The sequence below is a fragment of the Heterocephalus glaber genome, unplaced genomic scaffold, assembly GCF_053883595.1.
Source record: "Heterocephalus glaber isolate CG9 unplaced genomic scaffold, H.glaber_assembly_v1.0 deba00000281, whole genome shotgun sequence".
Classification (NCBI taxonomy): Eukaryota; Metazoa; Chordata; class Mammalia; order Rodentia; family Bathyergidae; genus Heterocephalus; species Heterocephalus glaber.
Genome location: NW_028258139.1, coordinates 35,597,034 through 35,621,747, shown reverse-complemented (window position 1 = coordinate 35,621,747; position 24,714 = coordinate 35,597,034). Strand labels below are relative to the sequence as shown.

General features: G+C 38.7%; 1 protein-coding gene across 9 annotated transcripts in view; it reads left to right on the top strand.

The window, feature by feature from the left end:
- Nucleotides 1-24,714, top strand: part of Slc4a4 (solute carrier family 4 member 4) — a 393,201-nt gene that overhangs the window by 260,276 nt on the left and 108,211 nt on the right. For all 9 annotated transcript variants that reach the window (XM_087184461.1, XM_087184451.1, XM_087184464.1 and 6 more), the window contains 5 exons: nucleotides 6,629-6,716; nucleotides 9,435-9,589; nucleotides 10,219-10,332; nucleotides 12,282-12,456; nucleotides 24,481-24,614. In XM_087184461.1, coding sequence (XP_087040587.1) covers nucleotides 6,629-6,716; nucleotides 9,435-9,589; nucleotides 10,219-10,332; nucleotides 12,282-12,456; nucleotides 24,481-24,614 — 666 coding nt within the window. The remainder of the gene's footprint in view (nucleotides 1-6,628; nucleotides 6,717-9,434; nucleotides 9,590-10,218; nucleotides 10,333-12,281; nucleotides 12,457-24,480; nucleotides 24,615-24,714) is intronic.

Genomic DNA, 24,714 nt, shown 5'->3' with positions numbered 1-24,714 from the left:
TGTGTGGAGGTGAAAGCTGCTTTCATTTGGTCTGTGTCTTATCAAAAAACTGGTACTAGGTTAGTGAAGGCACATCTTATATATAAATACATATATCTGTAAAAATCTGTAAGCTTCACACCTAAACTTGCACACTTTACAGTTATGAGTATTTTGCCACATGCCTTTTTCGTTGAAAGGAAGCTGTTGCCATAGCTGCGGTCGTGTTCCGGTATGCGGCACAGAAACTTGAAGTCCTCTTCATCTCCTTTGAAGCCTAGCTCCTTGGAATTCAGGAAGCTTGACTTATGGCTGCAATTAGTTTAAAGCAAGTTAATGCTTCACTTAAACTTTTGCTGAGGTAGAGTTTAAAGAGGAACTTGTATCTTCAGGCTGACTTTAGGAAATTACCATATTAAAGAACTTTGGGGGTGGGTGTGCTTTCTTTAGGTCCTAGGGCAAGGAAAGGTGACTTTCTCTTTCCTTTAGTTTTCCCCTATGAAAAGGAAGGTCAGTGAATCCTTCTTAGGGAGCTCAGATGTTCAGAACATGATTAACCAACAGTGACAAGAGGCTCATGGTTTGTTTTGAGCCAGGGTGGGAGGAAAATTAGGAAGGAGAAAATTTCCTTCTGGTCTTGAAATTCAGGCCATTATTAATGATCATTCAGGTACTTTTTTTTTTTAATTCCCATTTATTTTTGGCACTTGGGGCAATGTTGTCTTTTCAATATGAAAAAAAGCATCACATTCAACACAAAATAGAAATGTGAAGTGTAGGACAGGACAAAAATCAAGAGTGGGGGGAATAGCAAGAGATGAGATATGCAAAAAAGAGGGGGTTTCCTTGCCCATCTGGGGAGTGACCCAAACATGAAGTTGGCCATGTGCACCTTGTATGACACTCATGCTCTGTGGGGATATGAAGGGCATTCCCCAAGGCTTAGGGACAGTGTCAGGCTTTCCCTCCAAAGGGAAAGGGGCACTCTGGATAGCTGAGAGGGAAATAAATGGAGAGAATACTGTTTACCCATCTCTTGAAGCTGAGACAGGGCCTAAATGAATGTGAAAGGCTGGATTCCCCCTTCCCAAACTGTCCCAGAATGGAAAAATGCCATCCTTCCTCTCGTACTGACCTCTACTCTACCTTTCCCCCTTAGGCTCAGGATGTTGGACGTTATGTGGGTTTTCAGCACTTGTTTAATTTCTTAGACACTTAAAATGGGAATAACATGTAGGGCAATCTTTGGACAAACAGCAGTGGAAAGGAGATGACCATAGCTTATTCAATTAATGGGATTATCATGATTTGTGTTTTCTGTAATTTAGCTTTTTGCTTGAAAACATTCCAGTGGAGCCTTGCAGTTCTATCTGAGCAATCACCTGGCAAATTGCTGACTCAGGCAGGCCCAGGGCAGGAGGCCCAGTGCCTTTATTTACGTCTCTTTGGACTAACTTTACTGGGTCTTGAAAGAAAAAAGCATGCCAAGAAGTGTTAAAGCAAATTGCCCTTGCCTTTGCATTTTTGTGACCATTTTTCTTTAGAAACTGCAAATAAAAACTATTTTAAGAGGCCTTTTTGTCTAACAAAAGTACACATGCATTGAGTAGCAAATCATAATCATTTTTTGTGTCTCTCTTATCATCTGTTCCTGCTCAGCTCATTCTTTTTTTCTTCTGTTCTGGAGGTGGTCTTAATTTAGGGGTGAATACAGCATCATTTGAATTAACAAGAGGAGCCAAGAAATTCAAGGGAGTATAATTTAATAATATCAGAAAACTATTTTCAAGGCAATAATCTGAACAACATATCCTTGCATGTTAACATTTTCCCAGGAAATAGTTTTATCCATTTGCTGTCCTCTGAACCAGTGAAGGCTGTAATCATTGTCAGGAGTCTCATTTGTGTTTTTGTTGTGAGTAATGTGAGCCCATTTACTATGGCTGCATCCTGTGAGATCCAATAAAAGAAATCCTGCAAGGAATGTGCTGGTCATTGCAGAGGACTGGGTCTGCCTTCCAGGATGAATTTTAATGTGCATGCTATTCCGTTATTCTGTGTGGAGACCTGACAATCTGATCTTCTGTGTTCATCTTTCCTTTTAAAAATGGAGGAAAGCTACTCCATTATTATTATTATTACAACAGTATTCCTAATAAGCAGCTTGACTACCAGTCTCCTGTTTAGAAGCATGACTCTAGAACTCCCCTTCCTGTGTAGCTTCACATATTTCTCCATTTACTGTTACTGATTGATTTCTTTTAGTCTTTTCTGGAACCTGTAAGGCTACCAGCTGAATGGGTAGATGTCGGATGTCAGTCTAGGTAGGCCTTCATGCCATTCATGTAAAAGCAAACAAACTGTGGCCTACGATGTTTGAGAAGTTGATAGGCTGGGTTTATGACTTTTCAAGTATCTGGCAGGCACTTTGTTTACTATTGTCTTATACCCATTCACAGAGGCTGCCTCGCACTCATATTTATGAGCTATATTGTGGGATGAATATTGCTACTATCACTTTATAGCTGAAAGAGAGAAGCAAAGGGAAGATTGACTATCAGCTCTGGAAGTAAACCTGCAGAATTCTGACTCAGGCCAAATTTTAGAAAGAGCCTAGGGAGATACTTAGAATGGGTTAGAATAAAACGTTTTAGGACCCTCCCATGAAGAATATTAAAAATGCTAGATTACGTTATAATTTTATGGTCATGGGTTGTATATCTAAGGCAAATGGATATTTAGTACTCCAGAATATCAAGATATTGACCCTGTTAGCATACTGTAATTAATATATATTATGTTACAAATAATTACTTGCCTAAGAAAAATAGTTTGTGCTTATTTTTTAGAACCATTTAAAAACAACCATTACCAAGAGTGGGATAGAGGCCCCGTAGTTCAGTTCTGTCTTGCCCACCAGTCTGACTGCTAGCTGCTCTGAGACAAGTGTAATGTAGTAGGTTGTGGTTGTTTGTGATCCCCATGAATGCTTTGTGGAAGCTGCAGTTTAGCCACATTTTCCAAAGCTGCTAAATATGAATAAATGGGTTATTTGATTTACTGTTGTTTTGAGAGAAGGGAGATTGGTGCATGCTGAGTTTATTCTAGAAATAGCTGTGATGTATAAGGAAAGGGGGGGCACATCCTTTCTGAAAAGATGGAGTGGCTTAGGAAGACTGGCTCCATTTCGGATATTATGCCTCTTCTGCCTGTAATTATTTTGTGAATGTGAGCATCGGGCCATTGGTTCCAGAAGCACATCATCTGGTACTTCTTTTTGTTAAGGAGAAAGCTACAGGCATCCTCTCCAGGCATAATTAGTCATTTGAGAAAGCTCACAAAAGTAGAAAAGGGCCTCATGTAGATGATTGAAACAACTAGGCACTGTTAAAAATTTCAAGTCTGGCTTATTTCATTACGAGTGAATAAAAAGAACTCAGTACATTAATTTTTTTTCTGAGCTGTCAACATGGTCTCTGCCCTTCCAGCTACACAAATATGATGTTTACTCTAATTTGTTAATAAAGAAAAAAGCTTCTGGTTAAAAATAACATCTGCTCATTGACAAAACCCAGCTTTGGTTATGAAGGGAGTTTTCAGTACAGGATAAAAGCTGAGTTTGCTGTGCTGTGCTTCGATCCTCAAGTTGTACCTGCTCTTGCTTCCGCGAGGGAGAAGGGAGAGACTGTGTTTCCAGCAGAAGCATCTCTGTGCCCACTTTTCTCCAGGGTCACATCCATTTCCATAGTGCTTTGTGGATCAGAGGCATCTCTAGGCTCTGTGCTCCTGCAGATGAAGTTCCTGACTTAGGTGATGTTTCCTACCACTTGTGAATGATCAGATTCCTTCTGTTTATTGTTGTAAGAGGGTGGATTTACTGAGTGGGCCCTGACTAGAGGAATATGAAAAGTTTAACTATGTCACCATTTTGTTTCTATTTGGCATTTGGTGATTTTTTTTCATTAAAGAAGGAATAGCTTTAAAAAATTTCCCAGGAAGAGGATCATGCCTTTATATCTAGGTTACTAAGCCAGTAATTCTCAGGCTCGGTTTATCTCCATATGTGTCATAGACACCATTTGTCTATTGCTTCCAGTCATTGTTTGCTATTATTTAGGGAACATGTTGTAGGGAAGATGTGTGCCCTCACCTCACAGGATTTAACTCAGGGCTTATACTCTATCATTCTTGGGAGAGTCACCCACCTTCTACCCAAGTTTAAGTACCATTAGTGACTAAGAGTGTTTCTCTTACTATCAAGCCAGTCTTTGAACTTTGAGCCATATAGTCACCCTGGTAATTAATGTGTGTGTGTCAGTTGATACTTTCCATAATATGTATTTGTAAGCTGGAATCATGGTAATCACGTATTATCGAGAAGTAGGAAGAGTTACAGAGTGGTTTGGGAAAAGTTTTGGATACCACACATTACTGAAAAGTTAATCTTTAGACATAAGGATCCAGGTGTTAGATATTTTCTCTTATGGCTCTGAGTTTGCACATTTTTCCTAAAACAGTGCCCTTGTTGTTTTGCTTGGCAGCTGTCCCATTTGTACACAGACAAATAGAACCAGAAAATATAGCCAATCTACTCTTATTTCTTAATGGGATTTATACTTTGCTTTAGTGGGTACATTTTAAATGGATTTGAGAGTACTCAAACCAGAGATAAGTCCATTTAGAAAAATCCACTTCACTATCATAAAGTAGCACATTATGATGCTGTATACCAAGTGGTCAGAGTCAAAGGAAGAACAATTCTAGTATGAGTTAAACCTTCATGTTTGGAGACTGACACTGATTCCTGCATGGTAGCATGGACCCTCATTGCTGCCCCTTTTGCTGGTTCACTCACTTGCTGTGATGACTCTCAACAGCAAATATGCCATTCCACTCCACAACTCCACAACTGGTTTCTGCACAAATAAATGATGAATGGTTTGATGCTTATTCTTGAGTAAAATCTGAGTATTCAATCTTTCAGACCCCTTTTTACATTCTTTTTCTTCGTTGTTTGTTGCTGTTGTTGTTGTTGCTGTTTGAGGCAGGGGCTCCCTTTGTAGTGCAGGATGGCCCTGAACTCACTATGTAGTGCAGGCTGGCCTCAAACTTTCAGCAATCCTCCTGCCTCAGCCTCTCAAGTACTGGGATTGCAGGTGTGTGCCACTATGCCCAGCTTGCCTTTTTACTTTCTTAATTCTGGGTTGCTTTTCCTATCTTCTTTGAATTTTATAAGAAAAAAGTGATTAGACATTCAATATACAGTATATTGAAGTAGACTGTAACATTTTATAGAATACTAGCTGTAAATCTTTTTAAACTTAATACAAGATATAGAAATAAGTAATAATAAAATTTGGCAGAGTAAAGTGCTAAGCCATCCCTGGTGTTATAAAACCTATGGAAGTTCCTGCTTTTTTCTGTTGAATCACAGGCCTGGTATATTGATCAGGCGGATGATATTAAGCAGAATTATGTGGTTGAAAGAACAGGATGTAAGAAAGCCTGACTGTCTTTAGTTCTTCCTTTACTCTTCTTTTGGTTTTGTTTTTGGTGCTTGGGAGTGAACCCTGGGCCTGGAGCATGCCATGCAGTGTGCTACCACTGCTCTCCCGACCCCTACACCTGTCATTTATGAAGCCCATCAGTTATGTCCTTCAACCTCAGTTTCTTCACCATTAAGCAGCAATAGTAGAATTGTCCTCTTTGTAGAGGCTTGTATGGAGATTGAAATAAGATGATGAACATGACATGTTCAGCAGGCTTTAAAAAGTAGTGCAGGCCTACGACGCCATCATTTATATTGTCCTCCTCATCTCTCTGTCAGATAAGATGTGACCGAGGGTCACCATTTATATAGTTTTTCTTCTGCATTTTCTTATCAAGTTCCCTCCTCCCCAATGGGGACTGCATCTCATCTTTGCCCAGTGAGAGTCCTTCCAACATGAAAGTGGGACCCAGCTCGTAACTGCATGTTTCAGGACCTATGTACTATGGAGCAGTGCTTTGTGCATTATTAAGAAAACAAGTTTAGAAAGGAAAATGAGGACACTTACAAAAAAAATCTTAACCATCTGTGAATGATGTTTTATTGGGAATTTCTGTCATATTTCTCTTTCCTTGCTTTGGCTGTCAGCATATGGCTTACTTGTAGAAGAGTTTGGTATTTGCTGATTCCTCCTCCCTTGCGAATAGAAATATTTCTTAAAAGTATGGAGAAGATAATTTTCACTGCACATATTGGCACAGGATAATCAGAGAAATCCAAAAATGTACTAAGTCTTGCTAGTTATTGTACATAACAGGTTTGCTCCAAAGATTCCAAAAGTCAGTGGAAAAAAGAAAAAAATTTAACACAGAAAGATGGAGTGACTGAAACAGTACGTAAAGTGAGCCTTCCCTACTCATGAAGAAGTTTCTCAAGTTTCCATGCTGAGTTTTCCTTTGTCTCCAAATAAATCAAATAATGATTTGTATTTTGCAACAGTGAGAAAGAGTATCTTTCAGAGCACCAAGAATATTTCCTTTGTTTAAAGATGAATTCTAAACCTAATCATTTTATGAACTAAAATAAAAATTTTCACTTTTGTGTATGTTGCGCTTGATGAAATTTGTGTTATAGCTTTTTGCTTCTTTCCTTTTCCATTAGGTTCTTGTTCATTCTCTTAGGTCCTAAGGGAAAAGCCAAGTCCTACCATGAGATCGGCAGAGCCATTGCTACCTTGATGTCTGATGAGGTAGGGAGTGGGAAGGTGGGGCTCTCTCAGTGTCCTCCTGTGCTGGTTTCCGGTTGGGGTCAGTGTATCCACAAATATACCATCATGGTTCACTCATTAGAATGGTGCAGTCATCAGGCTTTTTCATGACTCGAGGTACAGTTGTTAGTGGAAACACGTTGATACAACCCATGGAGCAGAGTTTTCAAAAGTAATGCATGCATAATGCGTAATGTATTAGATTTTAACTCAGTGTTGGAAGACAACACATAAACATATTTTCTTTTCCATTTCATCTGTGGTACTGAGCATTGAAACAAGGGAAAATGTTCTACCATTGAGATATCCCCAGTCTTACTTTTTCTAAACATTTTAAATTCTTTTCCAAACAAAATATTTTAAAATATAACCTATTTGCAAGTTAAAGTCTGATATTCTAATACATGCATACAGTTTGTGATGATCTGAGGCACAGCAGGTAAATATGGGTGAAACTAAGTGTATTCTTCAAGAAGAGTTTGACTGTTCCCAGCACTTAACACGCGTCTGAGGAGATGGGTGTGCGCTTACCTCGGTCAGATCTCCACCTATTTTCACTTCTTAAAACTGATGTATGTTAAATATTCTTTAAAAAGTTCAAGGTCATTGTCTTAACTTTATCTCTTAAAATGTTTAATATATTAATTCTTAGAATTGAAATGTCCATATAGTATATTATTTTGGAAATTATGTATTTTATATAATAATGCATAAATGCATGGATAGTGTATTGTTTTAGTCATAGAGAGTACATGTTCTTATGGTTTTCTTGTTTTGTGGGAAGGTATGATTAATATCTAAAGAGTTTCAGCAACTATTACTGCAGTTTCTAGTACTTTGGAATTATGATCTTTTTCTCGTAACAGCTGGGATGTTGCTATACGCATTTTAGGTTTAGTAAAGCTCTGAACTTGACTCATGGTAGGAGAAATATTGTTAAAGTATAGGGCCATTAATTTCTGCTTTTGTGTGTTTCTAACTTTCTATTTTCCAAAGTGTTTTGCTTTTCCAAAATTGCTTGATTTGTTGGTTTTCCACATGCTAGGTGGAGAAACGGCGCTTTTCTCTGTAAGGGCTTTGTGTGGTGATAACACAGGTGGTTGCTTTCTTCTGGGTTTGAGAACTTTGTAGTATAGTTTTGCTGTTACTTTTCCCTTGAAGGAACACTGTGCCCTGGGCATAGTGAATTCATTTATTTATTTTTTGTGTGTTTATAGTTTCTTTCTTTTTAAAATTCTTCTTCTCAAGATGCATTAACTAGGAACACTTTAGGTTGCAACTTATAGGTGTATAGTGGCTTAAACAGTTTGGATGTAAGTTTTCTCATGTAACACAAAGTCAGGAGGTAGATAGTTGCTGAGGTTGATGTAACTTAACTGCTTAGAGATCAGTTGAGAGCTAAAGTTCTTCTTAAAAGGGCATGGCATTTCATCCCGTCAGTACTGTAAAGCATCTGCCCTCAGCAACTCATTCCATCTCTATTCAACAGGGGAAAAAAGGGTAGAGTGACGTGAGGAATGGTGCCTCTTTCTTTTTTAACCAGGTATTCTAAAACTTTCCCAAACAGCCTTTCTTCTCTCTTGCAGTGAAGTGGCTGGAACTGTCAGTCTTTCTCTGCAGGGCTGTCTGGGAAAGTGAGTGTGTGCCTCCCAGCCTCTGAGTGGGGATTGTAGGAGAACATGGAGTCGAGGCTGTCGGTGTCTGCCACACAGGATGGGCCGGCACCTTTTGTTGCCCTCTGCCAACCCCACAGTCACCAACCATTAAATTGTTATTTGATTGATAGCTTTTGAAAAATACCTTTCTAGAAGAGATTTAGTAGAAATCTTTTCAAGTAGGTAAGGGTGTGGAACAGGGTCATCTCTTCTGGTTCTAAATAATTTGATTTATGAAGTATGAAAACTTTGGGTTATGTGTGAAGAACGTTCAGATCATCAGCTTGGATAGAAGAATGGAACAGTTGACAAAAAGGATGCTGTACCTTTTGGAAATTACTTCTTTGGAGTTTGCTGCTTTGGATAGTTTAGCCTTTACCTTGGTAAAGAGAGACAAATGATCATTACAAAAGTAGATTCTTTTGCTTTGAGGGTTGCTGATATAACTCAATTTTTTCTTTCTTTCCTTTTTTTTTAGTAGCTCACATTATTTAGGTGCTTGAGAACCAAAGTATCTGAATTTTAACCTGATCTTAATACTCAGCTTGAACTTTTCCTTCTTGAATTATCAGCAGTTGTTTGCCCCAGTAGTTTTATGTCGGGAGATGACTCTTCATTGTATTTCTCAACACTATTTTCATCTGACTCCTTAGCAACTCTGTCAGGAGTAGTATCAAGGGATTAGTACTGAAAGGCATGTTACTTTATAGTATTGATAAGGAAGAAAACCCATTTAAAATAGCTACTTCCTTATCCTCACCTGTATTCTTTGAGATCATTGTATGAATACCTGGAATAGGTTGGGAGGGTAGGTAGCTCAGTGGTAGAACACTTGGTTAGCACGCATGAGGCACTGATCTTCAGCCCCACAAGAAAATAAAAATTAAAAATGAATAAGTATTTTGAAACAAGCTGAACAACACAGAATATAAGAACAGGATGACAATCATGTCTATGTGTTGTGGATTGTGCTTGTCAGCTTGATGTGGTGAGAGGCAAGGTGACACTTCCCTTGTGGGTTCAACACATCCTTACTTCTCCATAGGTTTTCCATGACATCGCTTATAAAGCAAAAGACAGGCATGACCTGATTGCTGGGATTGATGAGTTTCTGGATGAAGTCATTGTCCTTCCCCCCGGGGAATGGGACCCAGCCATCAGGATAGAGCCGCCTAAGAGTCTTCCCTCCTCTGACAAAAGGTAAGTGGTAGGCATCTGGGTGCCTTAAGATGCTAGGGTACCCCAGGGGCTGCATTTGTATCTGGGAAGGAAAGTGGGGTCAAGCTGCTGCCCTGATGTTTTTAGGTCCCCATGGAGGTATTGATTCATGGGCACCATTTACAGGTCATGGTTTCACAGTTCCTTGACACTGTAAAATAAATGTTTAATGTTTTGATTTTCTTCAGTGATTATAAATTAGAGAACTCAGATTCTGATATTTGCATGTATGACAGACATTTGTGAGGGTGTTTTGGGGGCTTCCTGTACATGTGGAAAGATCAGTTTATTCAAGATGAGTCTGTAAAGATATGAGATGTTGAGAAATTGGATGAGATAGTTGAGGAGAAACCATTTTCTGGAAATCTCTTATTGCCCAGGTGAGAGTTTCCCTCTTACATACTTAATTCAACGTGTCTCTTCATCTGATCCTTGGTCTTGGTTTCAAATGTGATACTTTCAGAATTGTCTGTTGGGGTAGCAGGAAGAACTAATGATCTGTCCATCAGAAGGTTTTCATGGTGCCTTACCATTAGCCTGCACATGAGTCAGTTGGGAAGCAAATGAGTCAAGTAAACTAATCTCCACTTGGGCTCTGTTGTCTTGCTCAGAAAGAATATGTACTCAGGTGGGGACAATGTTCAGATGAACGGGGACACACCCCATGATGGTGGACACGGAGGAGGAGGCCACGGGGATTGTGAAGAGCTGCAGCGGACTGGAAGGTAACTGATGGGTCCTTTTGCCATTCATGAGAAGGTTTTCTTTAGATTTAAATTTCCTTTCACCTTTCTAAGTTTACCTTCCTCATTTTATTCATTGCTTTGTTCATTTGTTCAGGCAACAGATATTTATAGTGTGCCTATTTGTCATAGGCATTGGGGATAGCAGTGAATCAAAAGCGATGGTCTTATGAGAAAAAATAGGGCAGAACTAGGGACTCTCACCCTGGGAGTATGGTACTGCAAGTTCAGATGGGATGGGGAGAGGAGGCCTAACTTGGAGGAAGGTGCTGCAGGGCAGCAGAAGAACTGTGCAGGATGGGGCAGGGAGGGCACTGCATAGAGTGCCTGTGGGCTGGCAGCAGGCAGTGTAGCAGGTGGGGTAATGAGGTGTCACACTGGTGGAAATGAGTGTGCAGGGAGGGGGACTGGCTGGTGACATGTAACCTGTCCCATGTAGCTTCCACCTCAGCCTTGTACGTTTACTCCAGAGTGAGGCAGGTAGTAGAAGGTGGGAGCAGTTCTCAGTAGAAGGGTATATAAACATCCTTCGCTTGCAGTGGGAATCCGGGCATCCTGGAAGGCTGCAGCTCCTTTCCTTTCCCGATTCTCTACTCTCAGGTTCTCCATGTCACTTTGGGTTAAGTAAAATACCAAAGATAAGACTCTTGGAAAAAACATATTGGGATTTTAAAAAATCAAAACAGTGTGTCTTTTTAGTATGCTGATTAAGTCTAAAAAGATGAAATTATTTCTTCTCTTAATGACTCATGGATTTCTCTCCTAAATTAAGAGGAAATTGTTTTCTTCCCTTTGTTCTTAGAGGATGAAAAACACAAAACTTTCTCTCCACCTGCCCCCTTTCCTGATGACACTATTGAGTGGTGGGGATGTAGTCTGAGAATTGTGTTGCTAAGTGATTTTGTCATTGTGCACATACCATGGAGTGCACTTAGACAGATTGGAGTGGTGTGAGCCTGTCCCTTGATGGGACCTCTCGATGCAATAAAAAATCAAGTTTAGAAACAAAATGTGTGAGGCTGGTGCCACTGTAACATGGTGCACTGTCTTATGATGCACTTCTGTAAGTAGGAGTACACCCTCCAGTACAGATAAAGGTGACCCTATGGACTGCCCTTGTCCTGGAGGGGAGCATTCTGGGCAGAAGCCTTGGCATGCGTGAGAAGGCTGGGCTGCAAGGTTTGTTTGGAGGGACATAGGCTGCTACAGTAGCCAGCCCACCTGCCCACCTGCAGTGGGCTTGGCTGACCTCCTCCCATCACACATCTGCATGCCTGCCTCCCTGGGCTCCTGCACATCTCTACCCCAGAGTCACCTTCTAAGGGGCCTACTCTGTCACCACATCTGAAACTCCAAATATCCCTTTCCCATTTAATTTTGTCCTGATTTTGGCACTATGCATTTTACTTATTTAACTTGTCTGTTATCTTTCCCATGTCCCCCAAAAGCAAACTCTACACGTGCAGGGCTTTTGGTGCAGTATGTTCACTGGAATCATAACAGCACCATGGTGTGGGTCTGTCAGAAATGCTCAGTGAGCATTTGTAGGATGGATGGAAGGATAGATGGATGGTTGGGGTAGAAAGGACACTGTGGCAGGATTACGAAGTATCTCCTATGATCTGCTCACATATTGAGATGTTTTCCATTAGGTAATGAAAAATTTTGGTTTATTCACATAGTTTCCTCTCATCTAAAAACTAACTGGATGATCTTTAGGAAATATGACACCTATTTGGTGATTGAAAAAGAGAGAAGAAAATTTATTTCTGTGCAGTTTTTTTGTCTCATCTTAAGTGGTTAAATTGTATCTTGTCATTGTCTCAAGAATTATAAGTACAAATTATTTGTGGTTTGGTGAATTATCTCTTGATGCATTTGGTGGTCATTTATTTTAAATTTGCTCATATGTTTGCTTTCTCCCTGTTCAGGTTCTGTGGTGGATTAATTAAGGACATAAAAAGGAAAGCACCATTTTTTGCCAGTGATTTTTATGATGCTTTAAATATTCAGGCTCTTTCAGCAATTCTCTTCATCTATCTGGCGACTGTGACTAATGCCATCACTTTTGGAGGGCTGCTCGGGGATGCCACCGACAACATGCAGGTGGGTCTGCTGGGAGGATGCAAATAGCACAGCCCAGATTGCCGCCCTCAGCCCTGCAGCTCCATTGGAAGCAGGTGGCCTTTCAGTTACTCAGTGTGATTTTCTTTCTTTTGGTGGATGCTGCATTTTACTTTGCTTCTGGCTTGGCACTGTATTTCTAGCATGTTAGTAATTATAGAAATAGCTCGATGAAATCTGGCTTGAGTCACAAGTAGGGAAAAGAAGGGAAGGAAATGAGGATCCAGAATGCTATTTGGGCAAAAGCATATCAGCTGCTTTACTTTGGTGCAGTGCACAAAGTTTAGATCTTCTGCTACCCTGAAAGTATAGAGCATGTTCAGTGGAACTTGATCACACTCTGTTTGGGAATACATATGTGATTACCTTCCTTACTCTTTTGTTTTTATATGAGCAAATAGAGTCATCAAACAATAGATAAATTTGCTCCCAATAGAATTCAGTGAGTTGTTTCTTCTCTACTTGCACCTGTCTCTCATTAAGCTGTAAAGATTCTGACACGGCTAATTTTGAACCATTAATTGTAACCACAATTTGTTGTTTGCTTTGAAGGTAGTGTTTGCCTTCCTTTTGCATGGATAATAGGTGCAGTTTTAGCAAAAGAAAAGATGTTTTAAATTCTTCTAATCAATCAGAACAATATTTACAAAACTACATTAGTCTTTAAAAAATAGATATTGCACTAGAGACTAAGCTCAATTTAAGCCCTTTTTAAATTGTCTCCTTCCACTTTACTATATATAGTGTTTTACCAATGTGACATTTGTAAATGCTACCAGCCAGTTTTTTAATGCAACTAATTTTAAAAATTACTTTTCTGTCATTCCTCTTTTCTCCCCATCTATGTTCTAGATTTCTTTCTGAATAAAAAAAGAAGATGGGGGCTATCTATACATTTATGTTATCCCAAATACAAAGGAGAAATTACCCCATTACTATGTTTGAGTTTAAAATGCCTTGTCTATGAGCTTTGGTGCATACACTGTTGTCCTCAAACTTAGAGCTCTAGACAACTATTTTATATCATCTTTCATGTGTCCCATGGCTGATGGGCTCAGCTGAATTGTTCTTTCTTTGGTTCCTCATATGCTTTATAGTCAAATGGCCTCAGACCTCATTGTCACCTGGTGGCTTTTGGCTTCTATGTGTGTCCCTGGGCTGGGAAGTCTGGCACCTGGAGTCTGGGGACTCTGCACAGCTTCCCACATGGCTGGCCTGGGTTTCCTTGCAGTGTGGGGACCATAACAACTCTCCAGAACTTACACTCTCCTGAAAGAGGCACTTGCCATTCATCTCAGCTTGTTCTCATGTGAATGTCCCTAATATTGCTTCACTTTCTGATTTTCAAAGAGAGGCTGGAAATTCAAATTCTCAGTGATGTCTTGTGAATTTTAAGTATTTACAACAATTAATGTTTTGAAAATAATACTGTGGTAGCCAAAGCACAGGTATCTGTGTTATCCATGGGAGACCAGCAGCGAGGGTCCTAGAGACCAAGTATGTGGATGCAGAGATGAAGTACAGAGAGAGACCACTGCCACCCTCTCTCCCTTCCTGCTAATTCCCAAGACAGGAATGGATGACTTGTCCTGTAATGTCAGTAGTAGCATTTCAGAAGCTCAGATCCATGCCCATGTTGGGCAGGTCTTCTTCATCTGGATGGCCATATAATGATCACTAACATACATCGTTCAAGTAAACAAGCAAGTGCCCCAGGCCAGCATGCAGAAGATGACACAGGCAGCCACCTGTTTGAAGGTAAAAATCTGTGATTTTGAGAGAGTGGTGAGAATAAAGCTATCTTCTGTCTATCAGAATGTACAGAGAACTTCTTGTGCAGATGATTTTTAACATTTTTCAGGGATGTCTTCACAGAGGTGAGGATATTATGGCACTCTCCTGTGTGTGAGCTTGTTCCCTTTTTGAGCTGAATTGTGATGCTTGCACCCTCCTAAGATGGGTTTTGGAGTGTAGCATCTGAGACAGGGAGCAGAGTGCTGGAATCTGCTCTCATCTCTGCATGGGAATCAATTCTCATATGACCAAGTCTTAGGAAAAAGTTTGCTGTGTTACATGTAGTCAGTGGGCTGTTGCCTCTGAGATGCTTGACCTGGAAACGGCTGTGCCAGTAGGAATAGCTATTTTCTGGTATTGAAGATTTTCAAAGAAACATAAATGGTTTGGTGTCTCAGGACATTAAGTAGTGAACTAAATAACCATTTTCTGGGTATTACTCTTGGGAGTTGACAACTCAAAGAGATGCAAACCTATGATAATATTTTCCAGCCATAATTTATTTTATCAATGGATTTTGCCATTGATAATTTTGTTAAAACTATGAACATGTTGTTTTAAAGTTGTTTGTGAATGAAAATACTGAAGAACATTTTTTTTTCTTCCACATCAGAAGCCTTTTTTTTCATTAAGAACTATCTTATTTACATCCTCCTTCTTGACTCTGATGTAGTTCTTCTAGCAGTCACAGTGGGTGGCAGAAATACTTGAAAAGAAGGATAAAAAATGAATGATTGTTAGCACGTTTTTGTAGAACAGAAATTCAACAACTAGTTTTACTGACATGGTTTAATTTGTTCAGGAGTATCTTATGATCAAAAAGTTGTGCACTTTACTGTACAAAATTTTTTTGTGCCAAGGTAGTTGAGGTCTTCAGGACTTTGCTTCAGGACAATAGAGTATTTTATGCTGAGGCCTAGGTCATTTCAAAGGTCTCCGGAAGAGGTTAATTGTACCTTTGCAAATATTTATGGAGCATCTTCTATATTCTAGGCATTGTTTTAAGTGTTGAGGGTACACAGATAGGGGAGCAAAATAGATAAGAATCCCATTGTAGTGGTTTCTATAGTTTAAGATGAAAGTGATTTTTTTACCCCCCCCCATACCAGTGGGTGCAGTCGGTCTATTTAGGAGGTGAAGTCCCCCAATTTCATTTGGCTTTCTATACACTAGACTAAGACTAAGCAGAAAAGCATTGGAAAAGCTTGAAATAGTCTTCAGCTACATCACATGCCTTCAGAAATGAGGCAGTGGGTTATCTGCTCAGCATAGGCAGCTCTAGCAAATCAACTGAGAAGAGTGTACTTGCTTTTAAAGGCAGATGGCTAAGAGATGGTTCACATAAGGCCTTATTGTCAGGCTACAAATAGACATGGGTGCTGGGTGGAAACATGTTGTGCAAACACAGATGAGTCACTGCATGACTGTTGTCTAAGCAAACTCTTCTGCCAGCTTCTGTTCAGGAGGTCTTGTCTGCTTGAAGACAGGAATTTATATTTAAGCATTTATTTCGGAGCTAATAGCCAATGAGATGCACATCATTAGAAGCAGGTGATCCTGGAAACTATGTAGAAACTATATGCAAAATAAAACAGTTGGGGCTTTGATGGCTCTAAGTATAATGAAATTATAGTGCCAACATAAACTTCTGCATGAATCCCTCACTTTAGCATGTTTATTTTGCCCATCAGGTAGCTCTGAGAGGACTGTGGGGCTTCCCGGCTGGGCATTCACAAATGTCTTGCTAAGTGTGAGCAATTATAGTTATGTTTGGGCTCGTGGGAGTAATGAACCACTTTGGCAAGAGTCAGTCTCTGTTCAACTAAGATACAACCCCAGCTTGAGTCTACTCCCTCTTCTTAGAGCTTAGCAATAGGGATCTAGCACATATGCTTTCTAAGTCCAAGAATAGTGCAACACCCTTATCCATTTTAGCAAATAGCACCAACACTGCTCTGGTCTTCTTGCTGTAGTGTCAAGGAAAGAAAAGCTTTGCAGCTCGCCATTCCAATATCATATCTCTTCTACAACTAAGCTCTCTATAACCTGATATGACATTGCATTACAGTGTATTTATATTCTTGGTTGCCAAGCAAGTATACTGCTCTATTCATTTAGGTGTTTCTAATTATTAAATGTCAATATATGAATATATTCCACCTGGATTTATTACAGTTATGGATTTTTCATTCAAAATATCATCTGAGCAGAGCCTTGAATCAAACCAAATCAACACATATTTATGAATTGATGAATCTCTGGGACTGATACTGGTGTCAGAAATACTTTTGGATACTCTGTAGCAGGTCATAGTATTTCAAAACTGTTCTTCTTAGCTTTTTAGAATATAGACAAGCATTTTAATTTAAATTTACATTTGATTGTGAATGACTAAGCACAGTGTAGAGTGAAGACTGAGTGGAGAAAGTAATTTTAATTTTTTCCAGGAGTAAATATAATCCTATTTTCACAAAGCTTTTAGCAAAAGGATGCGGTAAGATTTTTAGAATTCTGTGAATTTTGTGATATTTATGGAGTCCAACAGAGCACATTTTAAGGGAACTTGTCTCATTATAAGGAACATTTATAGCTGGCATCTCCAAATTTGAGGGTTTATTTTAACATACTGCTGGGCTGAGAATTTTTAATCAATCTGCTTGAGTTGGAAATGTATCATTTCTTATGCACATATAATATTCCTCAATACCATAAACACTTCTTTACAAAGACTTTACAACTTACAACAGCAAAATTAAAGCAAATTGATAATTATTTTATGGTATTGAGAATGTGCAATAATTTCACTTTACCTAAGGGTTCCACTTCAGCACCAAAATGCATTTCCTTTTTGAAATGGCTGTAAAAGTGACATGTTAATCTGTGCTAGCAGCATAGTCTAGTTTGAAAAAGTTAGGTAGGGGTAGTCCTGGGAATAATACATTTGGTTATTTTGGGCAGCAAAAATAAGCCTATTTAGTGACGAAGAAAGGATTCTCCATTGCTTAGTTGTCATTAAGAGCTTATTGGCTGTTGCTTCTTTGAGAAAGAAACTTTAAATAACGTACCTTCTAAGTTCTGAATTAAATTTTCTTGACTGAAGTTAAATGATTTGTATTTTGTTTTCCTGTTTTGTTTTTTTTATTTGAAAGACCTTTGTCAACCCTTTTTTTTGGGTGATCAGAAAATGATAGGGATTTGGGCAGCATTTGAGTCCCAAATGATGCTAAAATTGAATATTTTTTTGGCTTCTAGCTATTTTGAAAACAGCTTTCTTTTTATAAAATAAGTTATAATTATGCATTGTAGAATATTGAAACAATATAGAAAAGTATATAGAAGGTAATTTTGCCCTACACCCATCACTCAGAATAATCAACATTCTCGTGGCCTCCTGTCATTCATGTTGCAATGTATTGTACATAGATCAGTATAGAAATAGGGCAGTATAGAAATTAGGTCATATACATGCTATTTCATCACATCAGTATTCCCTATAATCTTTGCAAAAACCAGATTTTACCCTTTTCACGTTTGTCACTCCTGTGCGTTAAAAAAGAATAGCTCGTTCTTACTCAGTTTAACTTTCTTTGCTGTTTAGTGAGAGTGATAATCTTCCCACATTCTTGTTGACTGTCAGTGCCTTCCTTATACTTGGATCCTTGATATAGTTTGCTTTTGAGACATTTAGTTTTTTTCTCATTGACTCATAAGAACTCTGTATAATAAGGATATTTTCTCTTTTTAGAAATATTATATAATATATTTTTCTAGAGCTACTATATAACTTTTAACATTCTTTATGGTTTCTTTTGCTGTACAGATTTAAAGTTTTGTGTAGTCGAAATTTTTTATTCTTTTTTATGATAAGTTTAAAGAGGCCTTTCCTACCTCAAGATTAGAAAAATATTTACCCACATATTTTAGTTCTTTTATGTTTTCACTTAAATGTTTTATCCATCTGGAAATGATTTTTGTGTAAGGTTATACTGGCATTTGGTGTTTCAGATTCATGTTCACAGCTCTTCAAACAAAAAGTATAAGGCCTCATGTCTTTCTCATCCTTATTAGATAGAAGTCAAAGCTCTTTTGGTGAAGTTTAGGGCTCATATTTTTCTTCAGGAAGAGAGATAATGTATTTTTCATCTTCCCCTGTTTTTAGTTCCTGCTGGTAACATAAACAAAGATCCTTCCTCTAACAACAGAGCACACTGGGTAGAGGAGGTGGCAAGAGGGCTTGGTGATTGATCTCCCAAGACAGAAATCCATGATATTTATTTGGGCTGCAAGTACTCTGGTGAAATAAAAACTGAGGGATGTGTATCTCTTCCCAGTGTGGGTGAATGTCCTGTGAACTGATTGTGAATACTATTTGGAAGGAGGGGGGTTGTTTGAATTGATGAATCTCAAATTTGGGCCACAGGAGAATCACCCGGAGAACTTTGAAACTCTTTCTCTAGGCCTTATATTCAGAGATCCTGATTTCATGTTCAAGGTGAAGATAAGGAATCAGTATTTTTTTTTTAACGCTTCCAAGGTAATTCTCAGGAGACCTGAATTTGATTTAGATACTTGCATCTCTTCTCTATTTTTGTTTGATCATGTGGACCAGTGCATGCTGGGGACCTGACATTGAAACTCATGCAGGTTTTTCAGATTCAATTGTCTGTTTCCAGTGACATTGGGCTGCTCATTTTTCCTGGCTAACCTTCAGAATCAAAGACTCATCCAAAGAAATTTAATTGTATTATTCCACATACTGCACAGTTCATATAAATCACCACAAACATGAGCTAAAATTTCTTTGTTTATGTTTAGAAACAAAAAATATTTTAAGCCTGAACTACCAGTAATGTTAGCGAATGCTTTATCAATTAAGGCTAATGAAATATTTTATCTTCCAAATTTTACTGGGTTGCAGACTATCAGGTAAATAGGAAATCTCTTGTTTTCTTATGCAGCTCTACCACTTTCCTCCTTAGCCTTTACTTTTTTACATTATTGCCACTCAGCCTCCCTAAACAGGATTGCAACTATTCCTGCAGATATTAAGGTCCTTAATAAAAAGGACATAAAACAATAAAAACCATTCTTTAGTGTTATATTAAGATACTAAATTGCAGTGAAGTTGAAATTGACAGCATACTTTTCTTTTTCTTCTTTTTTTTTTTTGGTATCGGTGATCAAACTTGGGTCCTTGCACTTGTGCAGCAGGCAGCGAAACCACTGAGCTAAATCCCCAGCCCGACAGCATACTTTTCTAATTTTTAATGTTTATTCTCTTAAATGTGTTTGTTTGCCTTAGCCGTGACAGGAAATGGTCTCCTTTAAGTCTTGGCTGTAGTAGCTCAATGCATGAAATGTTATTACAAATCATGGTTAGATTTTATATGTTTAGAATCTTTGCTCATATGGTTTAATTTCTTTTACTTTTGATTATACTATTTTGGGACTTGTCCTAATTTCCTTGGCTGTAGTGAAAGACAGAGGCCATCTCTGGCTTACTGTCATATTCTCACGCAAGCAGAAAAGTAATCACAAGTTGTTTTAGATGTGGATTTTGACTTTACTGCTGTAAAAGAAGACACACTACTTATTAGGGCTGGCTTTAATGAAAGAAGCAACTTTCAGTGGCAGTAGTGGGATCCCCACCCCCAACCCAGCTTGTTTTGATTTAGAATTTGCCCTAGGAAGTACAACTGAGCACAAAGGGCACCCCCCCCGCCCCCCCACACCTGGAGAACTAATTGTCATCTTTTCTTTTCATGTCACTCTTTTTGACTTTCCATCTTTTTCCTCTCTTGAAGGAAAGAAAAATAATAGAAACAGGCTGGGTGGAAGGAATGGGAGGCAGCAAGGGAAAGGAAACAAACATTATATTGTATCTCTGCTTTGTACTGCACTTTATTCTGAGATTTTTATATGTTATTATTTTATTTAGTCCAAATATCTTCTGAGCTAGTCACTGATTTCACAGAAGAGAGAATTAGGATTTGGAGAGGTAAGTGGTGGAACTAAAATTTTAACTCAGATACCTATAACTCCAAGACACACCCCTTGTGCTAAGCTCCCTAGGAGAGATCTTAGAGACCATCTCTTCTACTTCTTCCTCTTCTATCTAAATGGGTACATTGTGTATGTGGTTACTGTTGTCCCAGAAGGTTTCATCCATCAGAGACTGTGCTGAGCGCCTTCCATACATCATCTGATTTAACTTGTGTCCTAACCTCAGGTATAGAGAGATGAAGTAGTTTAAAGTCTTTGAGGGAGGAAATGATATGGTCTGGATGTCAGTGTGGGGCTGTCTGACTGGAGCCTCCATTGCTTTCCTGTATCATCTCAATTTTTTTAATCTTGCATTAAGAAACTAAAATCAACAGAGGCAAAGAGATATTATAAGATCACCAGCTCTTTGGTGGCTGAGCAGTCCAGGTTTCGGGTTTTCTGGCAGCCAGTTGTTTGCCCCTTCTGCCCATCCACAGTTGGTGTCATCTGTTTGAATAAGATGAAGCCTAACCAGAATGGCCCAGAGCACTTTGTGGCCCCTGATCTGCCACAGCTCAGAGCTCAGCCATCTGCACTCTCAGAAATTGCTGTTGAGTTTGAGTTCATTCCTCTGAGAAGTAAGCTATAGATAGGTCTTCATGACTTGCGGCCACACCTACTTAAAGACAGATACACAGTGTTTTTCTTTAAAAAATGTATCAGCAAACACTGAATATAGTAAATCAGAAAAGAGATTTCTGATAGTTCACTTTGTAATTTGCTTTCAACTCTAGTTACAGTTATTCATTATGTTAGATTATTTTTAAAATTTCTGTATTGTGAAGAAGAACATGTCAAAATGTGAAAATAGTTCTTTCCTCAGATATGCTGGAAGCATCTCTGAGTTTGAGCAAGCTTCCAGGGCAATGTGTATAATAAATCACCTGTCTCTGTTTCAAAATTATCAGTCACAGAATGGAATCTGTAGCACTTACCAAAGGACAAAGTACTGAAGTAAAAATAGTCTACCTTTGAATGTCAGGAGACTTTTATGAACCAAAGCCATTTTCTGGAAAAATTATTTGCTATTATTCCTGAATGAGCAGCAGTGGTTGTTGGCCTTTGTTAACTGGATCTAGGATGTCACTTGAGAATGGCTTCTCCAGGTCCTAGCATTTCCTGAGTACCTGCGGAGGATGTGGAGGGGAGGTAATAGCATGATGAAAGGAGAAGAAACATGGAAGATGCTGGGAGATCCTGTTCTTGCCCCTACAGTGGTAAATAGCTATGTCAAGTTGAGAATCCTAAATTCCATATTCCTCCTTTCTTCCTTATGTCCAATCTGAGCAATGTTTCGATCTTGCAGTAATGATGAAAAATAGGCATTCCTCTGAGCCTGATGAAGAATGATGCAGTCTTTCTTCATCTACCATGTGAAGCTAGGGTGTGGCTTTTCCTGCCACCTGGAGCTTTCAAGTGCTTAATCCTTCATATATGTTGTAAAAAAACACTATAAAGGTATGAAAAGTCTATTGTATGTGCATAGGAGGTAAAAAGCTGCATGACTGAGACAGTTGGAGCCAGAGACACAGCTTTACCCTCGCCAAGGACAAGGTGTGACTGGGCAGGTGTATGAGCCAGAGTCCTTGTGCCATGTGGGGTGTTCATATCATCTGATCCCCTGAACCTCAATTTCGAAGCACTTAGCAAATCAAGACAAGTGCTATTTGGGGGGACAAGGAAATCTTTTGCTGTGTTTTCTGGGTAAATGCATCTTGCTATTCTGATTCTGTTCCTCTATAAAAGAATGAGGCAGAATGGCTTTGAATAGTGCGATGACCCCTCAGTCATGCTCTGAAACTCACATCTACATAAGTGGAGGCCTTGCCAGTCCCTCCTGGCAGATTTCATGCCTGGACATCTCCATGAACTGTCAGAGTGGACTCACTAACCATTTGAGAAGCCAGTCTTACCCTGTGGCAGCTCTTGGGCCTCCCCATCACCACCCCAACTTCATTATTTTCTAGTGCTACTCTAAGGGGTATCACCTGCTTTCTGAACCAAACTCTGACCTTAATAGGACTTGCTGCTGCCAGTGTCACTCTCAGGAGAATGTGTGTAGCTCTGAAGTAGTATAAAAATATTTTGAGTAATCATTGCAGTGAGAACCTCCAAGCATGGCTTTTGAACGGAGAAGGGAGTTAGTATTAGTAAGTTCCCTATGTTGATCATTAAAACCAATTTCTTCCTAAACATTTCCTATGAATTAAATTTTCTCTAAAATGGTAAGTGGATGAAAAGTTGCTAGAGAATTTTTGGGGCAGTGGAAAGAGGCAGTGCAGTGAGGCTGGCAGGCCAACAGGCTGCTTTTTGGAGTTAAAAACCCAGACAATAACTGAGGAGACCTCAGATTTTCCAGAAGTCTACTTGCCCCAGTGTAGGCTGGGGTTGTGTAGACTATGAGGTGGTTTTATGTAATGTAGGCCATATTTTTAAGAACAGCTACTTTATTGTTGAATTGATGAGGGAAACTTTCCTATAATATTTAAATATACATGGCATTACAGACATCACATAATTTTGCTGCACTAGGTAAATTAATCTATATTTTATTATTTATATATTTATATTACCATACCCTTTAAATCTATAGAATTTATTCATTCACTTGAAAAATACTTGGTCTTACAAATTTTACTGTTCAGATCTATGGTTTATGTATGAATAAATGGTCTCTGTCATCTCTTTACAATTAAAAACTCTCCCTTGAGAAAATATAGTAATTAAAAAGGCCAGTCTGCAAATACACCAAATACACATGTGCTTTTCTAGCTGATATTTGAAATAGTGAAAAGTATAGGAAACAAATTAGTTTGCTATCATCAAAACCATTAGTACTGAATGATGTAATTAAGAAAGTTAGGGCCAAACCTGGTATGGTGGTGGATGCCCTTGATCCAGCTTCTGGGGAGGCTGATGTAGGAAGATCTCAAGCTCAAGGCTAGCCCCAGCAACTTAGGGAAACTTGACCTCAAAATAAAAATTTAAAAAAAGAAAAAATAAAGGGCGTGGGGATGTAGCTCCATACTAGAGCACTGCATAATATGTAGCAGGGCCCCAGGTTCAATCCCCAGTGCAAAAGGCAAAAAAGAAAATATAATAGGTTAAGGTCAGTTTGGAACATGTGTTACATATGTCTCATGACATGTGTTTCTTTGTTTTGCTGTACAAAAGGAAATGACAGATTAATTTCCAGAGATATAACTCCAAGGTGTTGTGGCCACAAAGGTTTAACTGTTCATATCTGTACATTTATTTCTTTTAGAGATCAGTTAATTAAAGCTTTTGTATAAGTTTACATTGAACATCATGTATGTAGTGAGTTTTTTTTTTTTGAAATTGATACCACAGAAATTGGCAGGATAGAATGTAAATCATTTTCTTGCTCCGCTTTCCTCCCCTTTCCATTATGAAATACCTTTCTGTGTTTCCATTCGTACAGTGTGAAATTGGGATGACACAAACACTGAAGGTGACTACAAGAGAAAAATGTACCTGAAGTACCAAGTCAGTTCCACCCATTTGGTGGGATTATATAATGTGGTTTTATTGATATTACCTGCAACTCATTTTTCAGTTTTTATTTTTATTAGTCCATATTTGCGTTATGTAATGATCACATTCCTTGTGTGCAGTTGGTGCGTGTACATAACACATCTCAATTCCATTTTTCATCCCTTTCTCCCCCCATCTCTTGATCTTCCTTTTTGAGAAAGGCCTGTCTTCCTACTTCCTATTATCTTTTATTTTGCTCTTTGTTTATAATTTGGGTTTCTGATGTGAGAGAAAGTATACAATATTTAAGCTTATGTGTCTGATTTATTTCACTTAACATTATGGTCTCAAGGCGCATCCATTTCCATACAGATGATTCAAATTTATCCTTCCTTATGGCAAAGTTAATTTTACTAAAGATCAAAGCCATCTTTTGCCTTCTACTTATCAATTGTTACAGTTGTTACAATTCATAGGAATAGCCAACCTGTGGGACGGAGAGAAAGCACTAGTTTTAAGCTGACATAAGTGGCAGAGTGTTCCTACTATTCACTCTTGAAGTGTTTGCTGGGGACCTCATCGTAATATACTCATGCAGCTTCTTTTCCTGCTGACATAGCACAGGAGAAGAAAAAAGATGTGTTTCATTTAACACTTGTATTTTCTGTCTTTTAGGGCGTGTTGGAGAGCTTCCTGGGCACTGCTGTCTCTGGAGCTGTCTTTTGCCTTTTTGCTGGTCAACCACTCACTATTTTGAGCAGCACAGGACCTGTCTTAGTTTTTGAGAGGCTTCTATTTAATTTCAGCAAGTATGTGTGTATATCTATATATCTATATTTTTTATATATATATATACCTAATTCTAAACTAGAATTGTTTAACTGTAAACATTTATAGTCCAAGTAAAGC